The 27,907-nt window shown below is 47.1% G+C and overlaps 1 protein-coding gene across 1 annotated transcript; it reads left to right on the top strand.

Moving 5' to 3' along the window:
• The first annotated feature begins 84 nt into the window (after positions 1 to 84).
• Positions 85 to 24,433, top strand: LOC144602007 (monoglyceride lipase-like). Its single transcript, XM_078414691.1, has 7 exons — positions 85 to 236; positions 2,937 to 3,043; positions 8,853 to 8,989; positions 11,467 to 11,577; positions 15,787 to 15,876; positions 23,565 to 23,780; positions 24,320 to 24,433. The coding sequence occupies exons 1-7, from the start codon at positions 85 to 87 to the stop codon at positions 24,431 to 24,433; spliced, it is 927 nt and encodes a 308-aa protein (XP_078270817.1).
• Positions 24,434 to 27,907: the final 3,474 nt, after the last annotated feature.

Raw genomic sequence — 27,907 nt, 5'->3', positions numbered from 1 at the left:
TCACTGGTTACCCTTCCCCCTACCCCCTCCCCCATTCCCCCATCTCGGCCCCTGCCTTGATCCCAGTCCCTGGCCTTTAATGATATGTGTGCAAGGAGGTGCTGCTGTTGTTTGAATCTTTCCAAGAAAAACCGTGTGAGCCCCCATGGTTTAATTTACAAGGATTTCCCGCATATTATCAACCAGGATGGGATGTATCTATTCTGTAGGTACTGGGAACCCGCCACGACTCCCAGGTGAGTTTTGCTGTGGAGTTAAATGGAACAATGTTTAGTTGAGGTGAAAACGAGGGCGGCACGGTAGCGCAGCGGTAGAGTTGCTGCTTTACAGCGAATGCAGCGCCGGAGACTCAGGTTCGATCCTGACTACGGGTGCTGCACTGTAAGGAGTTTGTACGTTCTCCCCGTGACCTGCGTGGGTTTTCTCCGAGATCTTCGGTTTCCTCTCACACCCCAAAGACGTACAGGTTTGTAGGTTAATTGGCTGGGTAAATGTAAAAATTGTCCCTAGTGGGTGTAGGATAGTGTTAATGTACGGGGATCGCTGGGCGGCACGGACTTGGAGGGCCGAAAAGGCCTGTTTCCGGCTGTATATATATGATATGATATGAGATATTGCACTATTAAGATTTCAGGCTTCATAAGTTTATGTCATAGTTGGTTAACAAAGGTGTTAGGAGTTATGGGGAGAAGACAGGGAATGGGGTTGAGAGGGTAAGATAGATCAGCCATGATTGAATGGCAGAATAGACTGATGGCTGAATGGCCTAATTCTGCTCCTATAACCTATGAACAGAAGCAGAATTAGGCCATTTGGCCCTTCGAGTCTACTCCACCATTCAATCTTGGCTGATCTACCTTTCCTTCTCAACCCAATTCTCCTGCCTTCTCCCTGTAAGTTTTGACACCCTTACTATTCAAGAACCTGTCGATCTCTGTTTTAAAAGGACCCAATGACTTGGCCTCCACAGCTGTCTGTGGCAATGAATTCCACAGATTCGCCTCCATAGATTCAAGTTTTGGATCATTGGAAATACAAGGAACTGCAGATGCTTGTTTACAACAAAAAAACCCCACAAAGTGCTGGAGTAACTCAGCAGGTCTGGCTCTACCTCTGGAGAACATGGAGAGGTGACGTTTTGAGTCTGAAGAAAGGTCTTGACCTGAAACCACACCTATCAATGTTCTTCAGAGGTGCTGCTTGACCCACTGAGTTACTCAAGCACTTTGTGTTCTTTTGAGGGTTTTTTTGATCCTGTGTGGTTTTGTGCAGATGAGATCAACTTCAGTTTTAACCAAAGAAAGACACAAAGTGCTGGAGTAACTCAGCAGGTCAGGCAGCATCACTGGAGAACATGGATGGGTGACATTTCACGGTGAGACCTTTCTTAAAACCTGATCTGAAACATCACATAGAACATAGAACAGTACAGCACAAAAACAGGGCCTTCAGACCACAATGTCTGCCCAACGTGCTGCCAAGACCATCATATGTCTGTGCACCTTATCAACTATCCATGTTCTCCAGAGATGTTGCCTGACCCACTGAATTACTCTCGCACTTTGTGTCTTTTATTTTGTGAACGAGCACCTGCACATCCTTGCATCTTCAGTTTCAACCAGATTTGGAAGGAATTGAGGAGATATGTTACACTACTAACATTGGTGTGAGGAGAGAGCTGTTTCCTCAGGAATCAGGTGATATTTATAACAGGGATACAGACGGAACGGCAAATGCTGGAATCTGGAACAAAAAGAAACAAAGTGCTGGGGTAACAGGCAGCAGCTCTACCATATGCGCAACTGTGCGATTTGGATTGGTTGAGTTTAGATAGGTCACATGAACAGCAGCAGATGGTGAGAGGTTGAAGTGGTTACAGAAGAGAGGTGAAACTGTACCCTAGCTTATAGAAGGACCGTTCAGAAGCCTGATAATAGAGGGGAAGAAGCTGTTCCTGAGTCTGGTGGTACGCGCTTTCAAGCTTCGGTACCTTTTGCCCGATAGAAGCAGGGTGAAGAAGGAATGACCGGGGTGGGACGTCATAGAGTCATACAGCACGGAAACAGGCCCTTCAGCTCAACTAGCCCATGCTGACCAAGATGCCCCATCCAAGCTAGTCCCATCTGTCCATGTTTGGTCCATATCCCTCTAACCCTTTCCTATCCATGTACCTGTTGGTGTCTTTTAAATGCTGTTATAGTGCATGCTTCAACTATCTCAAGCTTCAACTCATTCCATATACTCACCACCCTCTGAATGAAAAAAGTTGCCCCTCCAGTTCCTCTTAAATCCCCTACTCTGGGTAAAAGACTGTGCATTCACCCTATGTATTTCCCTCATGATTTTATACACCTCTATAAGATCATCCCTCAGCCTCTGGCCCTTCAAGGAATAAAGTCCTAGCCTGCCCAACCAATCCCTGTACATTAAGGCCCTTGAGTTCTGGCAACATCCTCGTAAATCTTCTCTGCACTCTTTCTAGCATAATGACATCCTTCCTTTGATTATGTTGTCTGCTTTTCCGTGGCAGCGTGGTGTAGATGGAGTCTTTAGACTTTAGAGGTACAGTGAGGAAACAGGCCATTTGGCCCACCGAGTCCATGCCCTACACAATAGCACTACCCTACACACATGAGACAATTTACTTTAATTTTATAGAAGCCAATTAACGTCTTTGGAGTGTGGGAGGAACGACTGGAGCACCTGGAGAAAACCCACGTGGTCACAGGGTACAGGTACAAACTCTGTACAGACAGCACCTGTAGTCAGGATCGAACTCGAGTCTCTGGCACTGTAAGGCAGCAACTCTACTGCTACGCCACCCTGTCACTCACGAGTCACTGGTGGGAGTCTGGTCAGTGTGATTGAATGAGATTGAATTGGGTTTGGTAACCGGTCTCCTGCTTGTCAATTCCTCTCTCATCTATCCCTCCCAGAGCGATGGTGATGATAATACATGGTGCAGGAGAGCACAGTGGGAACTACACGAACATCACTCCAATCTTCACCCAGCTGTCCTTGTTTGTATTTGCACATGATCACAGTAAGTGCTGTCTTCTGTAGAAACAAAGACTGGTTTACACAATAGGTCACAAAGTGTTGGAGTAACTCAGCGGGTCCGGTAGCATCTGTGGAGAACATGGATAAGATACGTTTCAGGTTGGAACCCTTCTTCAGACTGATGGGTTTTTCCCTGGTTAAATCTAGCATGTAATTCCACCAGTAAGGTGTTTAAAAACAGCAGCGTCATGGAACTATACAGCACAGATTCAAGCCCTTCGGCCCATCTTGTCCATGCCAACCAAGTTAGCATTATGGGCTAGTCCCATTTACCTGCATTTGGCCCCTAGCCCTCTAAACCCTCTTCACTAAGGAAGACACGAACAATCTCCCAGATGTACTAGTGGACAGAGGTCCTAGGATGACGGAGGAACTGAAGGAAATTCACATTAGGCAGGAAATGGTGTTGGGTAGACTGATGGGACTGAAGGCTGATAAATCCTCAGGGCCTGATGGTCGGCATCCCAGGGTACTTAAGGAAATGGCTCCAGAAATTGTGGACGCATTGGTGATTATTTTCCAATGTTCTATAGATTCAGGGGATTAGTTCCTGTGGATTGGAGGGTAGCTAATGTTATCCCACTTTTTATGAAAGGAGGGAGAGAGAAAACGGGAAATTATAGACCAGTTAGCCTGACATCAGTGGTGGGGAAGATGCTGGAGTCAATTATAAAAGAAGAAATTGCAGAACATTTGGATAGTAGTAACAGGATCATTCCGAGTGAGCATGGATTTACGAAGGGGAAATCATGCTTGACTAATCTTTGGGAATTTTTTTGAGGATGTAACTAGGAAAATGGACAAGGGAGAGCCATTGGATGAGGTGTACCTGGACTTTCAGAAAGCCTTTGATAAGGTCCCACATAGGAGATTAGTGGGCAAGATTAGAGCACATAGTATTGGGGGTAGGGTGCTAACATGGATAGAAAATTGATTGGCAGACAGGAAGCAAAGAGTCCCTTTCAGAATGGCAGGCAGTGACTAGTGGAGTAACACAAGGCTCAGTGCTGGGAACGCAGCTATTTACAATATACATTAATGACTTACATGAAGGGATTAAAAGTAACATTAGCAAATTTGCGGATGACACAAAGCTGGGTGGCAGTGTGAACTGTGAGGAGGATGCTATGAGGATGCAGGGTGACTTGGGCAGGTTGTGTAAGTGGGCAAATAAATTTATATGACAGATGCAGTTTAATGTGGATAAAGAATCAGAATCAGAATAACCTTTATTATCATCCAAAAAAACAAGTCTTTTGGACGAAATTCCGTTACCCACAGTCCAACAATAAGAGCAATAAAAATAAGCAATAACACACACGCTATCACAAACCAACACAAAACAAAAAAAAGAAACATCCATCACAGTGAGTCTCCTCCAGTCACCTCCTCACTGTGATGGAAGGCCAGAATATCTTTTTTCTTCCCCTGCCGTCTCCTCCCGCGGTCAGGCTGTTGAAGTTGCCACGTTCCAGGCCGCGCCGGACGGTGAAAGGTCCGCAGCGGGCCGACCCAAGCCCCGTGATAAATGCGAGGTCATCCACTTTGTGGTAAGAACAGGAAGGCAGATTATTATCTGAATGGTGTCAAGTTATGAAATGGGGAAGTACAAAGAGATCTGGGTGTCCTTGTTCATCAGTCACTTAAAGTTAGCATGCAGGTACAGCTGGCAGTGAAGAAAGCTAATGGCATGTTGGCCTTTATGACAAGAGGAGTTGAGTATAGGAGCAAAGAGGTCCTTCTGCAGTTGTACAGGGCCCTAGTGAGACCGCACCTGGAGTACTGTGTGCAGTTTTGGTCTCCAAATTTGAGGAAGGACATTCTTGCTATTGAGGGCGTGCAGCGTAGGTTCACTAGGTTAATTCCCGGAATGGCGGGACTGTCGTATGTTGAAAGACTGGAGCGACTAGGCTTGTATATGCTGGAATTTAGAAGGTTGAGAGGGGATCTTATTGAAACATATAAGATTATGAAGGGATTGGACACATTAGAGGCAGGAAACATGTTCCCAATGTTGGGGGAGTCCAGAACCAGGGGCCACAGTTTAAGAATAAGGGGTAGGCCATTTAGAATGGAGATGAGGAAAAACTTTTTCAGTCAGAGAGTTGTAAATCTGTGGAATTCTCTGCCTCAGAAGGCAGTGGAGGCCAATTCTCTGGATGCTTTCAAGAGAGAGCTAGATAGAGCTCTTAAGGATAGCGGAGTCAAGGCATATGGGGAGAAGGCAGGAACGGGGTACTGATTGTGAATGATCAGCCATGATCACATTGAATGGGCTCAAAGGGCCGGATGGCCTACTCCTGCACCTATTGTCTATTGTCTATAAACCCTTCTCAGCCACATATCTGTCCAAATGTCTTTTGAAAATCATGTTGTATCCACTTATTTAGCTTCCTCTGGCAGCTTATTCCAGATATGAACTCTGAGTGAAAAATATGCTCCTGAGGTCCCTCTTAAATCTCTCCCTTCTCACCTTATGCCTGAGCCCTCTAGTTCTAGAAAAAAACCCTGCATTTGTTGGAAATGTGAAATAAAACAAACATGCTAGCAATACTCAGATGATCAGGCAGTTCCCCTGGACACCTTGGGCCTGTCTACTTAATCAGATTTTAGCCATCTCTTAGCTGTCTCTTTATTTCACGCTGTCAAATAAATCCCTTTGTTTCACCTATCTTGTTCTCCCACCTATTCTGCCGCCTGTTCTAACATTTTCTCTCTTCCTCAAACAGAACACAAAGTACTGGAGGAACTTAGCAGGTCAGGCAGATTCTCTTACAATCATAGAGTCATACAGACCCTTCAGCCCAACTTGCCCACAACGACCAACGTGCCACATCTACACTACTCCCACCTGCCTGCATTTGGCCCATATCGCTCTAAACCAGGGGTGTCAAACTACCAGCCCCCCGGGCCGCATCCGGCCCCCAAAGGGGTCCACCCCGGCCCGCGGGATGATTTGGGGAAAAGCCAGCGGTGTTAGATTATACACAGAAAGTGAGCTACATGACCGCTTAAACTCACAGGAAATATGAATTTTGCGCAGGAAAATGCAAGTCCGATCTGCGGCTGTCACCTCCCCACTCTCCAGCTCCCGGGGGTGAGTGGAAGCTACGCCCACATCCGGCCTTGCGGTGACACGGGTGGGAAGGGGCCGGCGCTGGGGAAGGTGGGGAGTCTCAGCATGGTTGTGGACAGGGATGGAAGTGCCTGGGCTGCCGCCACAGATACCACCACCATGTACCTGAGGTAGACACAAAATGCTGGAGTAACTCAGCGGGTCAGGCAGCATCTCTGGATGGAAGGAATGGGTGTTGTTTCGAGTCGAGACCCTTCTTCAGACTGAAGAAGGGTCGCGACCCGAAACGTCACCCATTCTTTCTCTCCAGAGATGCTGCCTGACCCGCTGAGTTACTCGAGCATTTTATGTCTACCTTCGATTTAGACCAGCATCTGCAGTTTTATTTTCCCACCATGTACCTGAGACCCAGGTGAGTGCGTGGATAGAGGCTGGTGGGAAGTCGCCACACTGAATGGGGCCGCAGCCAGCGATCCAAAATCTGAACTGCTCTCCAGGGTGGGGGCTCTAGGTTTGGGTAAAGGTTGGGTGGGATGTGAAGATGTGCTGGTAGTTATGCGGGAATAGGGAAGAGAAGAGAAAAGGTGGTGGTAAAGGAAGGGGGGGGGGGGGGAGCAGATGAGGGAAGGGAGGGTTTTTAGGGATGGGGAAGGGGTGTTGAGGGAGGGGAGTGGGGGAGTAGGTGGTAAAGAAAGGAAGTAGGGAGGGAGGGGGTGAGGAAGGGAGCAGATGAGAGGAATGGTGTTTAGGGATGAGGAAAGGGAGGGGATTTAGGGACGAGGTAAGGAAAGAGAGAAGATGAAGTAAGGGAGGGGAGTGGGGGAGTAGTTGGAATGAAGAAAGTGAGGATGAGAGAAGGGATAGGCTGAGGAAAGGGAGAGGGCAGGTGAGGGAGAAGGTGAGGGTAGAGAAGGACATGAGAGGTGATGGGAGAGGATGTGAGGGGAAGGAAGAAAGACATGAGAAGGATGGGGAGCGGGGCATTCAGGTGAGATGATGGACAGACCATCTTTCACCATGCCAGGCAGCTGCTGTTTGGCTGTTCACCACCCAGCCAGCCCATTGTGGGCAAAACATAAACACTGTAGGAAGACTATAAGACAGGGGAACAGAATTAGGCCATTTGGCCCCATCAAGTCTACTTTGCCATTCAACCATGACTGATCTATTTTCTCTCTCAACCACATTCTATTGTCTTGTTTCTCCCTGTAACCTAATCGAGACCTATCAATCTCTGTCTCAAAGATACCCAATGTCTTGGCCTCCACTGCTGTCTGTAGCAGTGAATTCCACAGATTCACCGCCCATTCCTCCTCATCTCCATTTTGAATGTATGACCTTTTATTTTGATGCTGTGACCTCTGGTCCTAGACTCTCCTATTACTGGAAACATTATTTCCACATCCACTCTATCGAGGGCCTAGATACCAATCATAAAAGTAATGCTTGCTAGGCAATCTTCTTCATAAGAAACAAAATTCGTAAAGTGAAACACTTTGTAGTTACAGCAGAGACTGAGACACATGAGAACAGGTTGAAAAAAACGAAGGCAGCGAAAGCTGTGGTAGCACGTGCGTGCGTTCACGCGTGCTCAACTGATCCGGCCCGCATGAAGTCGCATTTTGCCCATTCCGGCCCATGACCTAAAATGAGTTTGATGCCCCTGCTCGAAACTTATACTATCCATTTACCTGCCTAAACGTATCTTAAACGTTGCGATAATATTTGCCTCAACTACCTCGGCAACTCGTTCCATATATACACCAGCCTTTGTGCTGGTCCTATTAAATCTTTCTCCCCTCACCAAAAACCTATGTCCTCTGGTTCTCGATTCCCCTACTCTGGGTACAGGACTGTGCATTTAACCAATCTATTCCTCTCAAAATTTTGTACACTCAACAAGGGTTCACGTTCATCTCTTTTGTAAGCCAGTATCTGCAGTTCCTTGTTGCTACAAGTAAGCAAACAAAACAAGTACATCTTGTTGAGTGTAGAAATAAGGAATCGCAGATTCTGGTTTACACTAAAGGATACAAAGTGCTGGAGCAACTCAGCGGCTCAGGCAGCATCTCTGGAGAACATTGACAGGAGATGTTTCTGATCCAGCCCATGTCCACAACAGATGTTGCCTGACCTGTTGAGTTACTCCAGCACTTTTTGTCTTCTCTAGCCCTTGTCACTTACTTCACCCATCTGCCAATCACTCCCTCACCTCTATCCACCTATCACTTGCCAGGTTTGGCCCGCCCCCACTGCTCTTCTTCTTCTTCTCTCTCTCTCTCTCTCTCTCTCTCTCTCCCTCTCTCTCTCTCTCTCTCTCTCTCTCTCTCTCTCTCTCTCTCTCTCTCTCTCTCTCTCTCTCTCTCTCTCTCTCTCTCTCTCTCTCTCTCTCTCTCTCTCTCTCTCTCTCTCTCTCTCTCTCTCTCTCTCTCTCTCTCTCTCTCTCTCTCTCTCTCTCTCTCTCTCTCTCTCTCTCTCTCTCTCTCTCTCTCTCCCTCTCTCCCTCTCTCCCTCTCCCCCTCTCTCCCTCTCTCTCCCTGCCTGACCTGCCGAGTGTTTCCATCATTGCCTGTTTTATTCCATTTTTATCACCCGCTCCTGTGTGCAGGGATCAGAGTGTGAACCTCAAACAGCAGGCCAGCGAAGAAGAGGGAGCTCACCACTTTTAGAGATAAATCTCCTTCTATCTCTCAGACTTTGTTTCTCCCTCTTGCAGTTGGCCACGGGCACAGTGAGGGGCTTCGTCTAAGAGTGTCTCAGTTCAATCATTACGTCCGAGACTGCATACAGCACATCGAAATGATGAGAGAACGTTACCCTTCGCTGCCTCTTTACATCATATCCCACTCCTTGGTAAGCAGACACTAGTGGTGGATACATTAGGACCTGGGAGTCAGATCAGAGAATTGCAGAGAATTGTGGACGCAGCCCAGACCATCACACAAACTAACCTCCCTTCCATTGACTCCATTTACACTTCATGCTGCCTTGGCAAGGCCACCAGCATAAACAAGGACCAGTCTCACCCAGTCACTCCCTCTTCTCCCCTCTGCCATCAAGCAAGAGGTACAGAAGTATGAAAACACACAGCTCCAGATTCAGGGACAGTTTCTTCCCAGCTGTTATCTGGCAACTGAACCATCCTATCACCAATTAGAGAGCTGTCCTGACCTCCCATCTACCTCATTGGAGACCCTCGGACTATCTTTGATCGGACTTTACTGGACTTTATCTTGCACTAAACGTTATTCATGTTATCCCCTTTATCTTGTAACTGTACACTGTGGATGGCTTGATTGTAATCATGTATTGTCTTTCCACTGATTGGTTAGCACGGGAAAAAAAGCTTTTCACTGTACTTCAGTGCATGTACAATAAACTAAACTCAGATGACAATGTAATAAAAAGTCGAGTCAAGTCAAGTCAATTTTATTTGTATAGCACATTTAAACACAACCCACGTTGACCAAAGTGCTGTACATCAGTGCAGGTGCTAAAAAAGAACATAGAATAGCACACAGACCTAACAACACAGACATAAACAGTTCACAGCGCCCCCTCAGAGGGCCTCAAACGCTAGGGAATAGAAGTTGGTTTTGAGCCTGGACTTAAAGGAGTCGATTGGGGGTGCAGTTCTGATGGGGAGTGGGATACTGATCCACAGTCTAGAGCTGCAACCGCAAAAGCGCGGTCACCCCTGAGCTTAAGCCTAGACCGCGGGACAGTCAGTAGCCCCAAGTCGGCCGACCTGAGGGACCTGGAGTTTGAGTGGTGGCAAGCACGTTTAGGGCTTTGTATTGAAATAGGAGGAGCTTGAAATCGATTCTGTACTGGGAGCCAGTGGAGAGAGGCCAGAATCGGGGTGATGTGGTCCCTTTTACGGGTACCCGTCTGGAGTTTTGCTGCGGCGTTTTGGACCAATTGCAGGCGGGACAGGGATGATTGGCTGATCCCAGTGTATAGGGAGTTGCGGTAGTCCAGGCGGGAGGAAATAAATGCGTGGATGATTTTTTCTAGATCGTCAAATTGGAGGAATGGTTTGATTTGAGCTATGGTACGAAGCTGGAACTGGCTTTTACCACAGAGTTGACTTGCTTGTCAAACTTAAAAGCGGAGTCAAATATCACGCCAAGGTTTTTGACATGAGGTTTGACTAGGGTGGATAGGCTTCCAAAGCTGCCTGTTGTCATTTTGATGGAGTCAGGGGGGGCGAATAGGATGACCTCAGACTTGCTCTCGTTTAACTGAAGGAAGTTCTGTGCCATCCAACATTTTATGTGCTCAAGGCAGTGCATGAGGCTGATTAAATTTGACCGGTTGTTGGGCTTCAGGGGGAGATAAAGCTGTGTGTCATCAGCATAGCAGCAAAAAGGAACTGCAGATGCTGGTTTGTATCAAAGATAGACATAAAGTGCTGGAGTTACTCAGTGGGTCAGGCAGCATCTCTGGAGAACATGGATAGGTGATATTTTGGGTTGGGACCCTTCTTCAGACTGATTGTAGGGAGGGGGAACTGGATGCAATAAAAGACCAGGACAAATCAGGGCTAGCAACAGATGACCTCAGGCAGGGTGATTCCCTGATAGGCCAATTGCTGGCTAGGGATTTAGGAATCTAGAGATTTACGGATCTAAACCCCCATATGCTCATCCAAAAGCTTCTTAAATACCACAATCTTATCTGCCTCATACCTATGTATCTGTTCAAATGGCTTTTAAATGTTGTTATAGTACCTGCCTCAACTAGTTCCTCTGGCAGCTCGTTCCATAAACCCACCACCCTCCGAATGAAAACATTGCCGCTCAGGTTCTTATTTAGATTTCCTTTCTCACCTTAAACGTATGCCCTTTAGTTCTTGATTTCCCTACCATGGGAAAAATACTTTGTAAAGACTTTAAATGACTAATGTGCATCTCAATAAGAAATTAGGATAACATAGAACTGGTGTGCAATGAGAAATTGGAATAACATGGAACTAGTGTGAATGGGCGATGGTCAGCGTGGACTCGGTGGGCCGAAGGGCTTGTTTCCATGTTGTATGTGTAAACTGAACTAAATAATATCACCTCTCAGCTTCCTGGACCCCGAGGAATAAAGTTCCAGCCTACCCAACCTCTTGCTATAACTTAGGCTCTTGTGTCCTGGCAACATCCTTGTAAATCTTCTCTACACTCTTTCCGCTTAATGGCATTTCTCCTACAGCAGGGTGGCCAAAACTGAACACAATGCTCCAAATGTCATCTCACCAACACAGTACTAAGTCGATACTAGATTAAAGACTGCGTCCGTTTCTTGATGCTGTTGTAACTCTATCTTTGGTTGCATTTCAGGGAGGACCAATCGCAATTAATGTGGCGACCCAGAAACCTCACTACATTGCTGGGATGATTTTTATGGCACCTCTAGTGCAAATGAATCCCGAATCAGCTACGCCTTTGAAGGTTAGTGTGCTCTAGGGGCCAGTGGAATTAAGGGATATGGTGAGAAGGCAGGCACAGGTTACTGATTGTAGATGATCAGCCATGATCACAATGAATGGCAGTGCAGGCTCAAAGGGCCAAATGGCCTCCTCCTGCACCTATTTTCTATGTTTATGTTTCTACAATTCTATGCCACGGATTTTTCAATCTCCTTGAAGAGTTCGTCAAAAGAATTTTTTCCCATCTAAAGGTTTCCTTTATAGAGCGCAATACTCCAAATGTCAACTCACCAACACTACACTAAGTCGACACTTGTTCGTGTTGTAACTCTATCTTGACAGTGGGCACCAATATTGGGTGGCACAGTGGTGCAACGGTAGAGTTGCTGCCTTACATTGCCAGAGACCCGGGTTCGATCCTGACTATGGAGTTCGTACATTCTCCCCGTGACCGCATGGTTTTCCCCGGGTGCTCCGGTTTCCTCCCACACTCCAAAGATGTGTCGGTTTGTAAGTTAATTGGCTTCGGTAAAAATTGTAAATTATCCATAGTGTGTGGGGTAGTGCTAGTGTATGGGGTGATTGCTGCGTGACACAGACTCTGTGGGCCGAAGGGCCTGCTTCTGGACTGTGGCTGTGTCTCCAAATTAAAGGTATGGAGAGAATTAAGCTATTCAGCCCCTCAACCCTGTCCTATCACTTAGTGAGATCACAACTGGTCTGTTACCTAACTTCATCAAAATATGCCAACCTGGTCAGCATTGGCAAGGTGCTGAAAGGCCTGTTTCCAAACTGTACAGCTCTGTGACTGTCTAACCCCCTTCTTCTGAATTTCCTTAGCAAACAAAAATCAAACAGCCTTAAAATTAAAATGAAGATTTGTCTTACATGATTGCTGCGTATGGAAGAGTTTCAAATATTTAGAATATTGTGAGCAGTTTTGGGCCCCATATCTGAGGAAGGATGTGTTGGTGTTGGAGATGGTCCAGAAGAGTTTTATGAGAATGATGCCAGGGATGGTTTGGTTAACGTATGAGGAGCATTTGATGGCTTTCGGCCTGTACGCTGGAGTTTAGAAGGATGAGGGGGGGTCTCATTGAAACTTAACGAATAGTGAAAGGCCTGGATAGAGTGTATGTGGAGAGGATGTTTCCGCTAGTGGGACAGTCTAGAACCATATGGCACAGCCTCAGAATAAAAGGACATGCCTTTAGAATGAAGATGAGGAGGAATTTCTTTAGCCAGAGGGTGGTGAACCTGTGAGATTCAGTGCCACAGTCGGCTGTGGAGGCCAGTTCAATGGGTATTTTTAGAGCGGAGATTGTCAGGTTCTTGATTAGTAAGGACGTCGAAGATTATGGGGGAAAGGCTGAATAATTAGGTTGAGAGGGGAAAAATAGATCAGCTGTGATTGAATAGTGGAGCAGACTCAATGGGCTAATTCTGCTCCTATGGCTGAATGGCTTAATTCTGCTCCTATGTCATGATCTTTTTTTGGTCACACTCCTATCATGGGCATCCTAGCAAATTATATTTAATTTGTTGTCAAAAGCCAACAGTTATTGGAAGGATTTTGTAGTTGGTGAGGAAACACCTGGAATACTGCCCAAAGCTTTGGTCACCTTACGAAAAGAAGCATATCGTAACATTGCAGGCAGTTCATTCACCAGGCAAATCTTTGGGAAGAGAAAGTTGTCCTATCAAGAGTGGCTGGACAGTTCGGGTTCTTGGAGTTTAGAAGAATGATGTATGACCTTATTCAAACTTAGAACATAGAACATCGAACAGCACAGGAACAGGCCCCTTGCCAAACATAATGCCAAGTTAACTCATCTCCTCTGCCTGCATGTAATCCATATCCCTCCATTCCCTGCATATCTATGTGCCTATCCAAATATCATATCTGCCTCCACCACCACCCCTGGCAGCATGTTCCAGGCACCCACCATCCTCAGATCCTCTGCCCTGAACATTTCCTTTAAATTTTGCCCCTCTCACTTTAAAGCTATGCCCTCTAATCTTTGACATTTCCATCCGAGGGAAAAACCTCTGACTGTCTACCCTATCTATACATCCCATTATATTATATACTTCTGCCAGGTCTCACCTCAGCCTCCGATGCTCCAGATTTTGCCCAATCTCTCCCTACAGCTAATACATAATAATAATAATAATGCATTACATTTATATAGCGCTTTTCAAACACTCAAAGACGCTTTACAGGGATTTCTAGAACATAGAGAAGTGAATAAATAGATAAATAAGTAAACGAACAGAGAAAGGAGACAGAAGGTGAGGTGACCTTCAGTGTCAACCACTGAACAGGTAGTGCTGAAGAGGTGAGACTTCAGTGATGTTTTGAATGTGGTGAGTGAGGAGGAGTCTCTGACGGTTTGGGGTAGTGAGTTCCATAGGGTGGGAGCAGCGATGGAGAAAGCCCTGTCCCCCCAGGATCTGAGTTTGGTCCGGATGGGGGGGGGACAGGAGATTGGCAGCAGCAGAGCGGAGGGTGCAGGTGGGAGTGTGCCTGTGGAGGAGGTCAGTCAGGTAGGATGGGGCCAGGTTATGGAGGGCTTTGTAGGTCATGAGGAGGATTTTGTATTGGATTCTCTGGGGGATGGGGAGCCAGTGGAGTTTGTAAAGGACGGGGGTGATATGGTCACGGATCGGGGAGTGGGTGAGTAGACGGGCAGCGGAGTTTTGAATGTATTGAAGTTTACTGATGATTTTTGAGGGTGAGCCATAGAGGAGGCTGTTGCAGTAGTCCAGACGGGAAGTGATGAAGGCGTGGATGAGGGTTTCTGCAGCTGCGAAGGAGAGGGATGGACGGAGACGGGCAATGTTTTTGAGGTGGAAGAAGGCTGTCTTTGTGATGTGTTTGAAGTGTTTGTCGAAGGAGAGGGTTTGATCAAAGATGATTCCAAGATTCCGGATGTGAAGGGAGGTGGATACTGGGAGACCATCAATATTGAGGATGAAGTTTTGGGTGGATTTGGTGAGCGTTTTTGGACCAATGATGATGATTTCAGATTTGTTGCAGTTGAGTTTGAGGAAATTTGATTGAAGTTAAGTTGGGTAATTATTCCAATCTTGAAACATGAATGCCAACAACTTCAATGGTTCAATGAGTCATAGAGTCATCCAGCATGGAAACAGGCCCTTCAGCCCAACTTGCCCACATCGCCCAACATGTCCCATCTACACTAGTCCTACCTGCCTGCATTTGGCCATATCCCTCGAAACCTGTCCCATCCATGTACCTGTCTAATTGTTTCTTAAACATTGCGATAGTCCCTGCCTCACCTACCTCATCTGGCAGATCATTCCATACACCTATTACCCTTTGTGGGGAAAAACATCCCTTATATTCCTCCCCCTTCCTATGTCCTCTGGTTCTCAATTCCCCTGCTCAGGGCAAGAGACTCTGTGCATCTCGCCAATCTATTCCTCTCATGATTTTATACACCTCCATAAGATCACTCCTCATCCTCCTGCGCTACAAGGAGTTCTAGCTTGCTCAACCTCTCCCTATAGCTCAGTCCCTCGAGTCCTGGCAACATCCTCATAAATCTTCTCCGTTCTCTTTCCTACTTGACCACATCTTTCTATAACATGGTGTCCAGAACTGAACACAAACTCTATATGCGGCCTCACCAATGTCTTACATAACTGCAACATGACTTCCCAACTATTATACTCAGTTCTTTATTGCCTTGTATGCACAGCAGAGTGAAATTATTTTGCATAACCATAAATGCACAGTCGCCATATTTTGGTGCCGTTTATAAAGAAAAATAACAGTGCAAAGTCCGGTCCACTTGTTGGAAGTACTGGAGCGCCCCTGATCCAGGTAGGCCAAGGTAAGCCCCAGGCTGCTGCAGGCCCATGAACTGATGTCCCTCCCCTCTGCCGACCACCTCTGTGCCCCAGGGAGCATCTCCTGCAGCCGACCTTGAAGGCACTGGAGGCAATACCCTGGTCCCTCTTCTACCAGCCCACTCTTCGCATCCGTATCCACCAGCGGCTCCCTCCTTAACCCACCGGTCTTCGGGGCTTCCAAACGTCCCCCTGCAGGCAGCGGCCCGATGCTGAAATCCTGAGCCAAAAGTGCTGGAGTAACTGAATAGGTCATGCTGCATCCGTGGAGGGAAACGCACAGTCCACATTCAGTTCAGGAACCTTCTTCAGATTCATAAACTTACCCAGATGTTCTTTGCTTTCTTTGCTCCAGATGTTTTGTGCCAAAGTGATGTTTCACTTGATGCCTAACTTAATCTTAGGATATTTGGATCCCCCATGGTTATCAAGTTCGGCAGAGGAGGTAAGTTCTCCACTCACTTGTATGAAGTTGGTTATCAGTGAAGGCATGTGTGAGCTGGGCACTGTCTAGCTTTGCATCTTGATCCCACACGGACCATGGCTAGAGTCAAGTGTGTTTTATTGTCATATGTCTCAAAGCCGAACAATTAAATTCTCCCTTGCAGCAGCACAACAGATATGTGAATAAAGTACCCAGCAGACATCATTATCATCAATTTTAAAAGTTCAGTATATAAAAAGCAAATAATAATAGTGCAAAGGTGTAAACAATGCCCCCAAACAGGGACAGCACAGTGGTGCAACAGTAGTGTTGCTGCCTCACAGCGCCAGAGTCCCAGGTTCGATCCTGACTACAGGTGCTGTTTGTATGGAGTTTGTTCGTTCTCCCGCATGGGATTTCTCCGGGTACTCTGGTTTCCTCCCATATTCCAAATACGTGGGAGTTTGTAGGTTAATTGGTTTTTGGAAATTGTCCCTAGTGTGTAGAATAGAATTGGTGAAAGGGTGATCGCTGGTCGGCACGGATTCAGTGGGCCGAGGGGCCTGTTTCTACGTTCTATCTCTAAACTAAACTAAAATAAGTCTATAGTTTGGAGCTTAATTGTAGATTGTAGTGTTTAATAGCCTGATTAGAGCCCGCCATGATCTGTCTCTGCCCCCAGGGTCATCTGGTACAACTGACCCTTGCATGAACCTTTTTTTACCTTGTTCCCCCTTTTTCTTTTTCCTTCCCCCTCCCCCCCTTTTGTTGTTTTCATTTTCACCATGATTTATTTATATATTTGATTTGATAGCATCGATATGGAAGCGGCATTCAAAATCTCGTTGTACTTGTACAATGACAATAAAGGATATTGTATTGTATTGTATTGTATTGTAGTCTGATGATTATTGGGAAGAAGCAGCTCCTGGACCTGGATGTTACAGTTTTCAGGCTCCTAATACCTTCCCGGTGGCAGAAGAGAAATGAAAGGGAGAGTGGTTTGAGTTATGGTCTGGGCAATGTCTGTTGTGATATTGCTGGGACTACTTTGTGTATCCCAAGGACTACTTTGTTTGCATGTGCAGGAATGCGTATATAAGAGGTTGGTGTGATTGGGTGGTCACTCTGGATCCAGATGACCACGGAATAAACAGCCTGGAGTTGAGCTCCAGCATTGTAACCTTTTATACACGTGTACTTGTGGTCCGTCCAGAGTCACTAAAGGTACAACAGGTACCGGACCATGAAGCACAACATGGTGGCAGCAGTTTGGTGATTTGCCTAGAAAGGTAAAGAGAAACCCAAGCGGAAAAAGTTCACAAGTCATTAAAAAAAATAAAAATTATACTACGTGAAAATTATACTACGTAAATAATTAAACTAGTGCCCTAGGGGAAAGAAACAGAAATAAAGAGTAGTTTCCAGCTCGTACGGGACGCTGGATTGCCTCTCGACAGGGCCAACCGTGTATGTGCACTTACCTGATCTGTAGTCAGCACTGAGCTGCCGACGGGACGTTGCAAGCTGCTGAGGGAGGTGTGTGAAAGCCCACACCGACGACGACACCGTCACCGACAGGGACCGGTGAGACCCGACATCGCGGGGGAGTGCAGAGTCCGGTGAGACCCGACATCGCGGGGGAGTTCGGCGACCGGAGGGACCGACCACCCACGGAGGCGCGACGACCGGTAAGGTCGAGGCACTGCATCCTTACCCAGGCGCGGCGACCGGTGAGTCGAGAAGGCCCTGGGCCCGAGGCAGCGGCAGCACGCGTCGACTGAGCGGCAGCGGCCGGGAGCACCTGTGGGCGGGGCCAACGCGCACCTCAGCCGAGGCCCGATCGCACCGCGGTTACAGCAGCTGGGAGCTGCATCGTTGCGAGCCCATCGTTGTGAGCCCATCGTTGCGGGCCCATCGTTGCGAGCCCATCATTGGAGCCCATCGTTGCGGGCCCATCGTTGCGGGCCCATCGTTGCGAGGCAGATCATCGCAGTGGAGCAGCGACCTTCACCCATCTAGAGCCTACGCTACGCTGATCTACACGGCCAGTCTGCTTCTTGAAGGGAAGATTTGGACATTGCTTTGTGTGCTTATCTGTGTGTAATACTGCAAGATTACTGTTTGCATTTGATACTATGGTGTATGTATGTTTATTTCTGTGAATGCATATAGTGCTATAGATTTGCTGATAGCAAGGGTTGGGGTCCTGTGATACGGTTGTTTTGGTTTTGTTTATAATTGTTCAAGTTACCGTGTTTCCGCCATATAGTGCAAATAATATGTCTCGGTTACCTGAAATGAACTGGCAAGTGCTGGACATCCCCACTGAGTTCTCCCTGTTCAAGGAAAGGTTGCAACTGTGCATGGAAGACTTAGAAGTTGCATCGGAATCTAAGCAGGCCACGAAGATAAAAATCGCTTTGGGAGTGGAAGGACTTCGTCGTTTGAATGCGTCAGGTCTGAGTGTGGAGGATCGGAGCAAACCGGAGTGCATATGGGCATTTTTTGAGGACCAGCTGAGGACGAAGGTAAATTTCAGGGTCCACAGGTTGGAGTTGATGCGGTATCGCCAGAAGCCGGGGGAGTTGCTTGCTCAGTTTGTGACCCGGTGTTGCGAAAAAAGTCTCCAGTGTGACTTCACTGAGCATGAGCTCACTGACAGAGTCATGGAGTTGGTAATTACGTCCACGCCCCATGAAGGTCTACAGCGAGAGCTTATACAGAAGCCTGCAGGTCACACCATTCCAGAGGTGCTTACGTTAGGCAGGCAGTATGAGGCCATTGCAGCGGGCAGACAGTGCATTGCAAATTTAGAGCCCGGGTCTAGCCATATTGATGCTGTCAAGACACGAGGGTCGACGAAACAGAAGTCGCAGGATGAGAGACAAAACCCTTGTGGCTACTGTGATTTGTTTCATAAGCCCAGGCAATGCCCGGCGTATCGCGACACATGCAAGAAGTGTGGCAAGAAAGGGCATTGGGCAAAATGCTGTAGGTATAAAGTGGATCCTGTGCGCCCATCTAAATGGTGCAGGGGCAAATACAAGCGAGTTGACGAGGTGCAGCAGCAGTCCCATGACGGTAATGCATCGTGCTGTGACAGTCAAGAGGAAGGATCGGATATGTATTTCCATAATATCACCATTTCAGGTATGGACAGGATGCCTCCAATGGGTGATGAGGCATTTGTGGTGTTGAACATCAAATGCCCGTCAATGAAGGGGCAACATCGACTGAAGGTGAAGATAGACACCGGGGCTGGAGGAAATACTCTTCCCCTTCGGATCATACGAGGCATGTATCCCAATGACAAATACAAGCAGCACCTACGACCATGCAAAGTCCGTCTGACAGCATATAATGGGACGGAAATCATGTGTGTTGGAACTATATCCGTTTTGTTCCGATACCAAGGGTCGATGTGGTGTCCTCATGAATTTTTCGTGGTAGACGTGGCAGGATCCGCTGTCATAGGCCTCCCAGGTATTAAGCAACTTCAGGTTGTCACGATACATGCTATGGGAACAGAGGAGCACCCATCAGATGCTCGGAAGGAGCAAAACAGTTTCAACTCGGTGGGGGACCTAATGAAGAGGTGGCCTAATCAGTTTGATCGGATTGGCAACTTCAAGGGGCCAGCCACCCTTCATCTCAAGGAGGAGGCCACACCACACATTGATGCGCCAAGAAAATGTAGTATCCATCTCAAAGACAAGTTGCGGGCTGAGTTGGGCAAGATGGAAGATGATGGAGTCATCCGAAAGGTGACTCACCATACGGACTGGTGCAGTTCAATAACCACCTCCGTTAAGAAGGATGGGTCAATCAGGGTATGCCTAGACCCGAAGCGTTTGAATGCAAGTCTCAAACGTTGCCCGCACAAGATCCAGACACTTGAGGAGATCAATCCGGCTTTTGCCAATGGGAAATTGTTCTCCAAACTCGATGCTAAAGCGGGTTATTGGTCTGTCCGACTTGATGAGGCTAGCCAGGAACTTACCACGTACCGCACGCCTTTTGGCAGGTATTGCTACAGGAGGTTGCCTTTCGGTTTGTCGGTGAGTCAGGATATATTCCAGCAGCGTATGGACACGATCATAGAACAGGTTCCTGGATGCGTCTGCATTGCGGATGATATTGTCATAGTGGGATCCACAGCGCAAGAACATGATTATAATCTAAGGAAGCTGTTAGAGGCAGCGTCCCGGGAAGGACTAGCTTTCAACAGTGCTAAGTGCGTAATGAAGGCTAACTCCATCAACTTCTTCGGGACAATGTATTCAGACACAGGTATTCGGCCAGATCTTGGTAAGGTGCAGGACATTCATAAGATGCCAACACTACAAGATAAGGAAGATTTACAACGGTTCCTGGGGATGATGATTTTTTTATCGCCCTACATCCCAAAGTATGCTGACCTGGTCGCCATTTTGAGGGATTTGCTGAAGAAAGATGTCCCATTCTTGTGGCAAGAAGACCACCAAATGGCGTTCTGTAACCTGAAGAGCTGCATACAGGAGGAATCTGTCCTCCAGTACTATCGCCCTGATGCTCCTGTCACCCTTGAGGTAGATGCGTCAATGAAAGGAGTGGGAGCATGCCTTTCGCAGGAAGGACGGCCTGTTGCGTACGCTTCGAAGGCACTGTCTTCATGCCAGTCCAACTACTCCAATATTGAACGCGAGACCCTTGCCTTGGTCACAAGGTTTCATACGTACCTATTTGGGCGGGATTTTAAGGTGCTGACTGATCACAAGCCTCTTGTCACTATCTGTGGCAAACCACTCGCAAGTGCCCCACCCCGACTGCAGCGGTTGCTCATCAAGGTGCAAGGATACAACTTCACCATAGAGCACAGACCTGGGGCTGAGATGATCATTGCTGACACTCTCAGCAGGCTGCCCAATCCGGAGAAGACAGAGAGCATAGATCTCGATGTACATGTAGAGAGCATCTTCTTCGACAACAGCGAGGACACGATAGGTGTCGACTTGATACACTTCGGCAAACTCAAAAGGGTGGAGCTGCAGATAGAAACTTGTCGTGACCCTATACTGCATAGGGTTATGCAGTATGTCCATTCCGGATGGCCGGCGACCCTACAGGAGATACCTACCGACCTGCGGCCCTACTGGCCTTTTCGAGATGAGTTGGGCATGTCAAATGGGGCCATTTTCAAAGGACGGCAAGTAGTCATTCCTGAGTCGATGAGACAGGATGTATTGCAGCAACTTCATGTTGGCCACCAAGGCATTGAGAAGACGAGACTTCTAGCGAGACAAATGGTCTATTGGCCCAACATGAACCAACACATTGATGACCTTGTCCGAAGGTGTAGTCCGTGCCAGATGCACATGCCAGAGCAAATGAGGGAAACACTCATGCCACATGAGATACCAGTCACACCTTGGACCAAAATAGCAATGGACATGTTTGAAATTGACAACGTTCAATATCTTGTCATGGTGGATTACCATTCCAAGTTTCCGGTGGTGAACCGACTGACTAGCACCACGAGTGCCATGGTTGCTCATATGGTGACTGCAATGTTTGGTCTGCTAGGAGCACCGACGGAGATCATCTCCGACAATGGTCCACAATTTGTGGGTGAAGCTTTCCAGTCCATGTGCAAGCAATGGGGTATCACCCATACAACGTCCTCGCCTAGGTACCCTCAGTCGAATGGGCTGGCTGAGCGCATGGTACGAACGGTGAAGTCTGTTATCAAGAAGTCCTTGGCAACGGGACAGAGTGTAGCAGCAGCTTTACTCAACTTGCGCACTACACCGATTGATTCCAAGTTACCGTCACCGGCGGAGATGATGTTTGGAAGACAGATTCGGACGCCTCTCCCCACGAACCTTGACATGAACAAGGCATACGAAGGGCAGAGGACCTTTGAGCGACTTGAGGAGCGTAAGCAGAATATGAAGGCACAGTTTGACAGTTCGGTCAAGAGACATGACTTGTTGCCATTGCACGCTGGACAGAAGGTCCGGGTTCTGGATAAAGCGAATCAGGTCTGGGTTCCAGCAGAAGTGAGATCGGTCTGCGACGAACCCCAGTCAAGGTCTTACATTATTGAGACGCCGAATGGAAATCGGTTCAGGAGGAATCGAGTGCAGTTGAGAGATCTTCCACTGGAGAAGCCAGGGGTTGGTCCCCATTGTGTCCCCCCAGACAGCGATAGGGCTGAGACCTAATGTGAAGGGGAGGAACGACCGGCCCGTAATGATGATGGGGATTATGTGACACGCTCGGGACGTGCCAGTAAGAAACCTGCACGTTACCATTGATATTTGTTAATGATTTATGGTGTTTCAAAAAAACGTTTGTGTTTAGAGTTTGTTGTTACATATATATATATATATATATATATATATATATATATATATATATATATATATTTCTTTTATAAGACAAGGGGGATGTTGTGATATTGCTGGGACTACTTTGTGTATCCCAAGGACTACTTTGTTTGCATGTGCAGGAATGCGTATATAAGAGGTTGGTGTGATTGGTTGGTCACTCTGGATCCAGATGACCACGGAATAAACAGCCTGGAGTTGAGCTCCAGCATTGTAACCTTTTATACACGTGTACTTGTGGTCCGTCCAGAGTCACTAAAGGTACAACAGGTACCGGACCACGAAGTACAACAATGTCCACATCTTAATTTATTTTAGTTTAGAGATACAGTGTGGAAACAGGCCCTTCGGCCCAGCGGGTCCGTACCAACCAGCAATTCCCGTACACTAGTTCTACCTGACACCCTGTGCACCACTGCATCACTGTGCCACCCTCTGCAATATCTTGTAGTCTTGGATGGAGCTATAAACAGCTGAGAGAAGAAATGTTTTTCAGGTATTTTTGCACATTGCAAAACTCCCAAGCACGCTGTGGATTAAGATTATTCATCAATGCCGTGCCAAGACTCTCACACACCCTTTCGTGATGTGCCTATTTCCCTGTGGAGCTGTGTATCAGGACTGTGGACAGATGTTGAGATGGAGACAACAGGAAGAAGTGATTAAAGGCTGCAGTGCATGACATGACTCAGTCCCTGACAGATGTCCATCACAATGGTGCTGGTTCAAAGGCTATTGGGTGAAAGGTCATGACCGAATCTGTAGATTACAGCTGCTTGCTCTAATCAGCAAGATTATCTGCAATTTATCTATGAACAAGAGAAGTTTTCACCAAATGAGTGCAGAACAATGGCGCAGCGGTCGAGTTGCTGCCTCACAGCGCCAGAGATCTGGGTTCGATCCTGCTATCTGGGCACATAGATATGCAGAGAATGGAGGGATATGGATCATGTACAGGCAGATGAGATTCATTTAATTTGGGATTATGTTCGGTACATTGTGGCCCGTTCTTACACTGTACTGTTCTATGTTCTATGTAAACCTGAGGTAACCTATTAGGATTAAATGCATCCTAACCCGCCACTTCAGGGCGGCATAATGGAGCAGCGGTAAAGTTGCTGCCTTACAGCGCCAGAGACCCGCATTCGATCCTGACTACACTTGCTGTCTGCACAGAGTTGGTAAGTATGTGTGTGATTTGGGATAGATTCAATGGACCACGCTCTTTGCTGCGAGACTGTAAGACAAGATGAATTGGGTTTTAGTGATTTTACAGGAACGGCCTGTCCGCCCCGCCTCTCTCCATGTCCCTCACATGACACGGTTTTGCTTCTTCAGATGCAGAAGCTGATTAATGATCCACTCAACTGCCATGGACCTTACAGGATGCGGTTTACCGTCCAGGTGTTACAAGCCGTGGCCAAGCTTGAAGAGTTACTGCCCAAAATCAATACACCCTTGCTGATCGTTCACGGCGAGTTTGACAAACTCTGCGGCATTAAAGGCTCCATCCTCCTGTATAAGGGTGTGTCGAGCCAGGACAAGACTATAAAGGTGATTGATTCATTCCCGTGGCTTCCAGCTTAAAGTGGGACCATCCTGATTGTCGTTGGGTTGGCCTTTTAAACTTTAGAGATAAAGCATGGAAATAGGCCCTTTGGCCCACTGAGTCCGTGCTGGTCAGCTATCACTCCACACACTAACACTATCCTGCACACTACGAACAATTTACAATTTTACCAAAGCCAATAACCTCCAAACCTGTATGACTTGGGAGTGTGGGAGGAAACCGGAACACCCAGAGTAACCCCACGCGGTCACAGGGGGAATTTGCTAACTCTGTACAGGCAGGAGCCGTAGTCAGGATTGAACTTGGGTCTCTGGCACTGTAAGGCAGCAACCCTACCGCTGTGCCACTGTGCTGCTCAAACCAGTTCCTCCAGCAGTTAGTGTTTTGCCCAAGGTTCCACCATCTCATTTGCCTTCCTTTGCCTTCCATAGCACGTGGGATTGTGTCTGGGGAGAGGTGATGTGGTTGATTAATGCACATCCCCGCTGTGCCACCGTTGAGTTATTGTATTTTCTTTTGCTAGATCTTCAAGGAAGCTTTCCACCAGCTGCACAACGAGGCACCAGACATCATCGTGGACCTGCAGAAGCTGATTAAAAATTGGCTCGCAAACAGACTGCCGCCGATGGCGAAATGAGTCAATACGGAACTCGTTTAAAGCAATCTTTCCAAGTTATCTTGACGTCGAATATCTTGTTGGGAGGGGGTTTGGGTGGGAGATAGGGGTGGGGTGGGATGCGGCCAATACCAATTTCTACATGCTGAAGAAACTTTACTGAGTAAAAACTATGTCAATGTTTTCATCTGTACTATCTGCAAAAATAAATAAATAACTCAAACTTGTGCGTAACATTGAGGCACTGAGGGTATCATCACCTTTCCGCTATTGGCAGAAAGAAATACTTAGCATTGACTTTTCTCTCTGCAAGTGCCTTACCTTGTGTGCAACGTTAACCCTTCTTGCCCTTGGTCCAGGAGGTGAGTGCTCTGACCCAGAAAGTACTTGGACGAAGCGTCAATGGATGAACTATGTGCCAAAAGGCGGTTCAAGTTCAGAGAGTGCATCCCATGACGAATAGCAGTGCGCACCAACCAAAATGTGGAATTCCCTCAAATTCCACCGTGTGGACACGGCAAAAATCTCATCATTTCCGTGGGATTGCAAACAAAGAATCCTGGAATTGGTTCCCAAGATAAAAAATAAAAAGTCCTCGACCCTGGAAATTAAAACTAGATACCTCTGGCATTGCTGCAGCACAGCTTAATCCTTGAACGAGTTTCGTGTTTGTAGAACCGTGAAACGTATAGTAAAAGAACTGATTTGTTCTATGGCTCAAGACCATATAAGGTCTCTCTGTCACTTACCGAAGAGCTTGATTCCTGAAGTGGCTCTATAGCTGGTTATTAATCTGCCTGTAAGGGGGAATTGCCCATAAGAAGATCTTATTACTCCTCTATTGTCTCTGCATCAAGGATACCATGCCTAGCTGCTCCATTCTCTGCAGAAGTTTGTCAATGGACAAAATCTCACGATACTCTCCCCACTTTCTGTGGTCTTACACGACGTAAAGTACCTCACCAACAGGAAAACTCGGTCCCAATTTCACCAGATGTCTCCATTTCAAACATCCAGTGTCCCCAGGAAGCCACCGTTAACACTGGGAGAGATGGATATGGGTAAATGGCAAAAATGATTGAGAAATAATCATTGCCTGCAAAAGTGGTTATGACCAAAATCATTGATTGGACAAAAACTATATGTCAATCAGCAATTAAAACTGTTCTGCAGATTGGCGTTGTATATCTTGCAAAGTTATGCACTGTGTTATGTTAGTCCGCAGCAGTTATATAATAAAAAATATTAAAAATCCGAATTTATTTCACATGAACAATAAACTGAAAACCATAAGAAGAGTCTCGACCCAAAGTGTCACCTATCCTTTTTCTCCAGAGATGCTGCCTGACCTGCTGAATTACTCCAGCCCTTTGTGTCTATCACCAGTGTTCTAACTTTACTTGGATTGGTGAAGAAGGTGGAGTATTCTGCTTTTCTTGCTGTTTTCTTGGTTAGTTGATTTGTTGATCTGATCTGCGTTGTTATTTCAAACAAGACGCAAGGTGCTGGTGGAACTCAGCGGGTCAGGAAAAGCATCTCTGGAGAACATGGACTTTTCAGGTTGAGAATCAACATATCAAACCTTCCTCCCTCGCCTTTGTCGACCTATTACTTGCCACGCTGACCCTACCTCTCCCCATTTCCAGTTTTCTTCTCCCCCTCCCCTACAATCTGTCTTCCACACAAGATGCCAAGAGTTGGTTGTTGAGGGAATCCGGGGGGGGGGGGGGGGGGGGGGGGGGGGGAGGGAGGGGAGAGGGGAGGGGAGGGGAGGGAGAGAGAGTATATCCCTGTCCTTGTCAAGGGAGCTGCCGTTAGAGATGGTTGACAGCTTCATGTTCCTAGGCATCGAAATCACCAACAACCTACCTTGTCCCTTCACACTGATGAGGCATAGATGGGGTAGACAGTCAGAACCTTTTCCCCAGGATGGAAAATCAAATACTTGAGGACACAGTTTTAAGGTGAGAGGGGGAAAGATGTAAAACTTTAGAATTTAGAGATGCAGCGTGGGTTTTCTCGGGTTGCTCCAATTTCCTCGCACACTCCAAAGACATACAAGTTTGGAGGTTAATTGGCTTCAGTAAAAATTAAATTGTCCCTAGCGTGTAGGATAGTGTTAGTGTAGAGGCAATTTCTGGTTGGCATTGACTCGGTGGGCCGAAGGATCTGATTCCACGCTGTATCTCTAAAGTTTAAAAGGGTCCCGACCTGAAAAGTCACCTATTTGTGTTCTCCAGAGATGCTGAGTTAATCCAGCACTTTGTGTCTTTTTTTTCCCCCAAGTAAGAAAGTTATGTTCCTGGTGCAAATGACAATTAAACACACTAGACTCTTGGATAGAATTACCTGGCCATGCCAAAAATAGATGAATCAATTCTGTCCATCCACAAATCGTTCAACATCAAGAACACACTTCAATTAACCTCTACCCTTCATCCTGCCATCGGAAAGAAGGTACAGCAGCCTGAAAATTGTAAAGTCCAGGTTCAGGGCCAGCTTCTTCCCTACAGTCATCAGGCTATTAAACACCACAATCTCAAATAAGCTCTGAACTACAATAGACTATTATTATTATTGTTATTATTGCACTACTGTTGTGTGTACGTATGTGTATATTTGTGTGTGTGTATATATATATATATATATCTTTGCTCAGTCCGCTTTAACCAACCTGATCTCCCGGTGGCTGAGCACTTCAACTCCCCCTCCCACTCCCAGTCTGATCTTTCTGTCATGGGCCTCCTCCAGTACCATAGTGAGGCCCACCGGAAATTGGAGGAACAGCACCTCATATTTCACTTGGGCAACTTGGGGTTGGAATAAATGTTATATTTAAACAGAAATTTAAACAGAAGGGGGAAGTGGGGGAGGGGAGTGGGGGTGGGGTAGGGGAGGGGGTAGTGGGGGTGGGGTAGGGGAGGGGGGGAGTGGGGAATGGGGGTGGGGTAGGGGTAGTGTAGTGGGTGAGTGGAGGAAGGAGGGGGGATAAGGGGGATTGAATGGGTGAGTGGGGGGGTGAGGGTGCTAGACCAATACAGGAGAGGCTTTGGATCCATGGCTCGCTCTGGCTGCAGCGCTGGTGCCACGGGGCCGAGGTGAGTGGCATCCTCTCCCCTTCCCTGTCCCCCCTCTACGAGGAATGGGCCCAACGGGTCCACGTGGTCTAGTATGACAATAAAGCAGTCTTGACTCTTGACTCATCTACATGCAACGGAACACATGCACAGTCCTCTGGACTGGTAACCCGCTGATCATTCCCTTGGAATAGAGCAAGGAATGGATTATTCCTATAGAATAAAACAGGGAATGTTTGGAACCCAGGGTTGGAGGGACACGAAAATGTTATTATTTTGCAACAACATTGTGCAGCGTTTCCTGCCCCTTTCGCTTCATTTTGTTTCAATCGATAGTTTGATTCTGGTACAAATGCAATGGTGCATCTTTATTGGGGGTGGCAGAGGTGAACGTGAGGTTCTGAATGAATGCGTTCTG

This window comes from Rhinoraja longicauda, chromosome 17 (assembly GCF_053455715.1).
Source record: "Rhinoraja longicauda isolate Sanriku21f chromosome 17, sRhiLon1.1, whole genome shotgun sequence".
In the NCBI taxonomy this organism is placed as follows: domain Eukaryota; kingdom Metazoa; phylum Chordata; class Chondrichthyes; order Rajiformes; family Arhynchobatidae; genus Rhinoraja; species Rhinoraja longicauda.
Note: the sequence above shows the minus strand (reverse complement) of the source record. Positions and strands in the feature narration are given on the sequence as shown.

What these genes read in the sequence shown, in the direction of transcription:
- LOC144602007 (XM_078414691.1), top strand. Translation starts at nt 85, where the DNA reads ATGTGTGCAAGGAGGTGCTGCTGTTGTTTGAATCTTTCCAAGAAAAAC. An exon ending in TGTATTTGCACATGATCACA is followed by an intron (nt 3,044 to 8,852) that starts GTAAGTGCTGTC and finishes TCCCTCTTGCAG; the next exon opens with TTGGCCACGGGCACAGTGAG. An exon ending in ACATCATATCCCACTCCTTG is followed by an intron (nt 8,990 to 11,466) that starts GTAAGCAGACAC and finishes GTTGCATTTCAG; the next exon opens with GGAGGACCAATCGCAATTAA.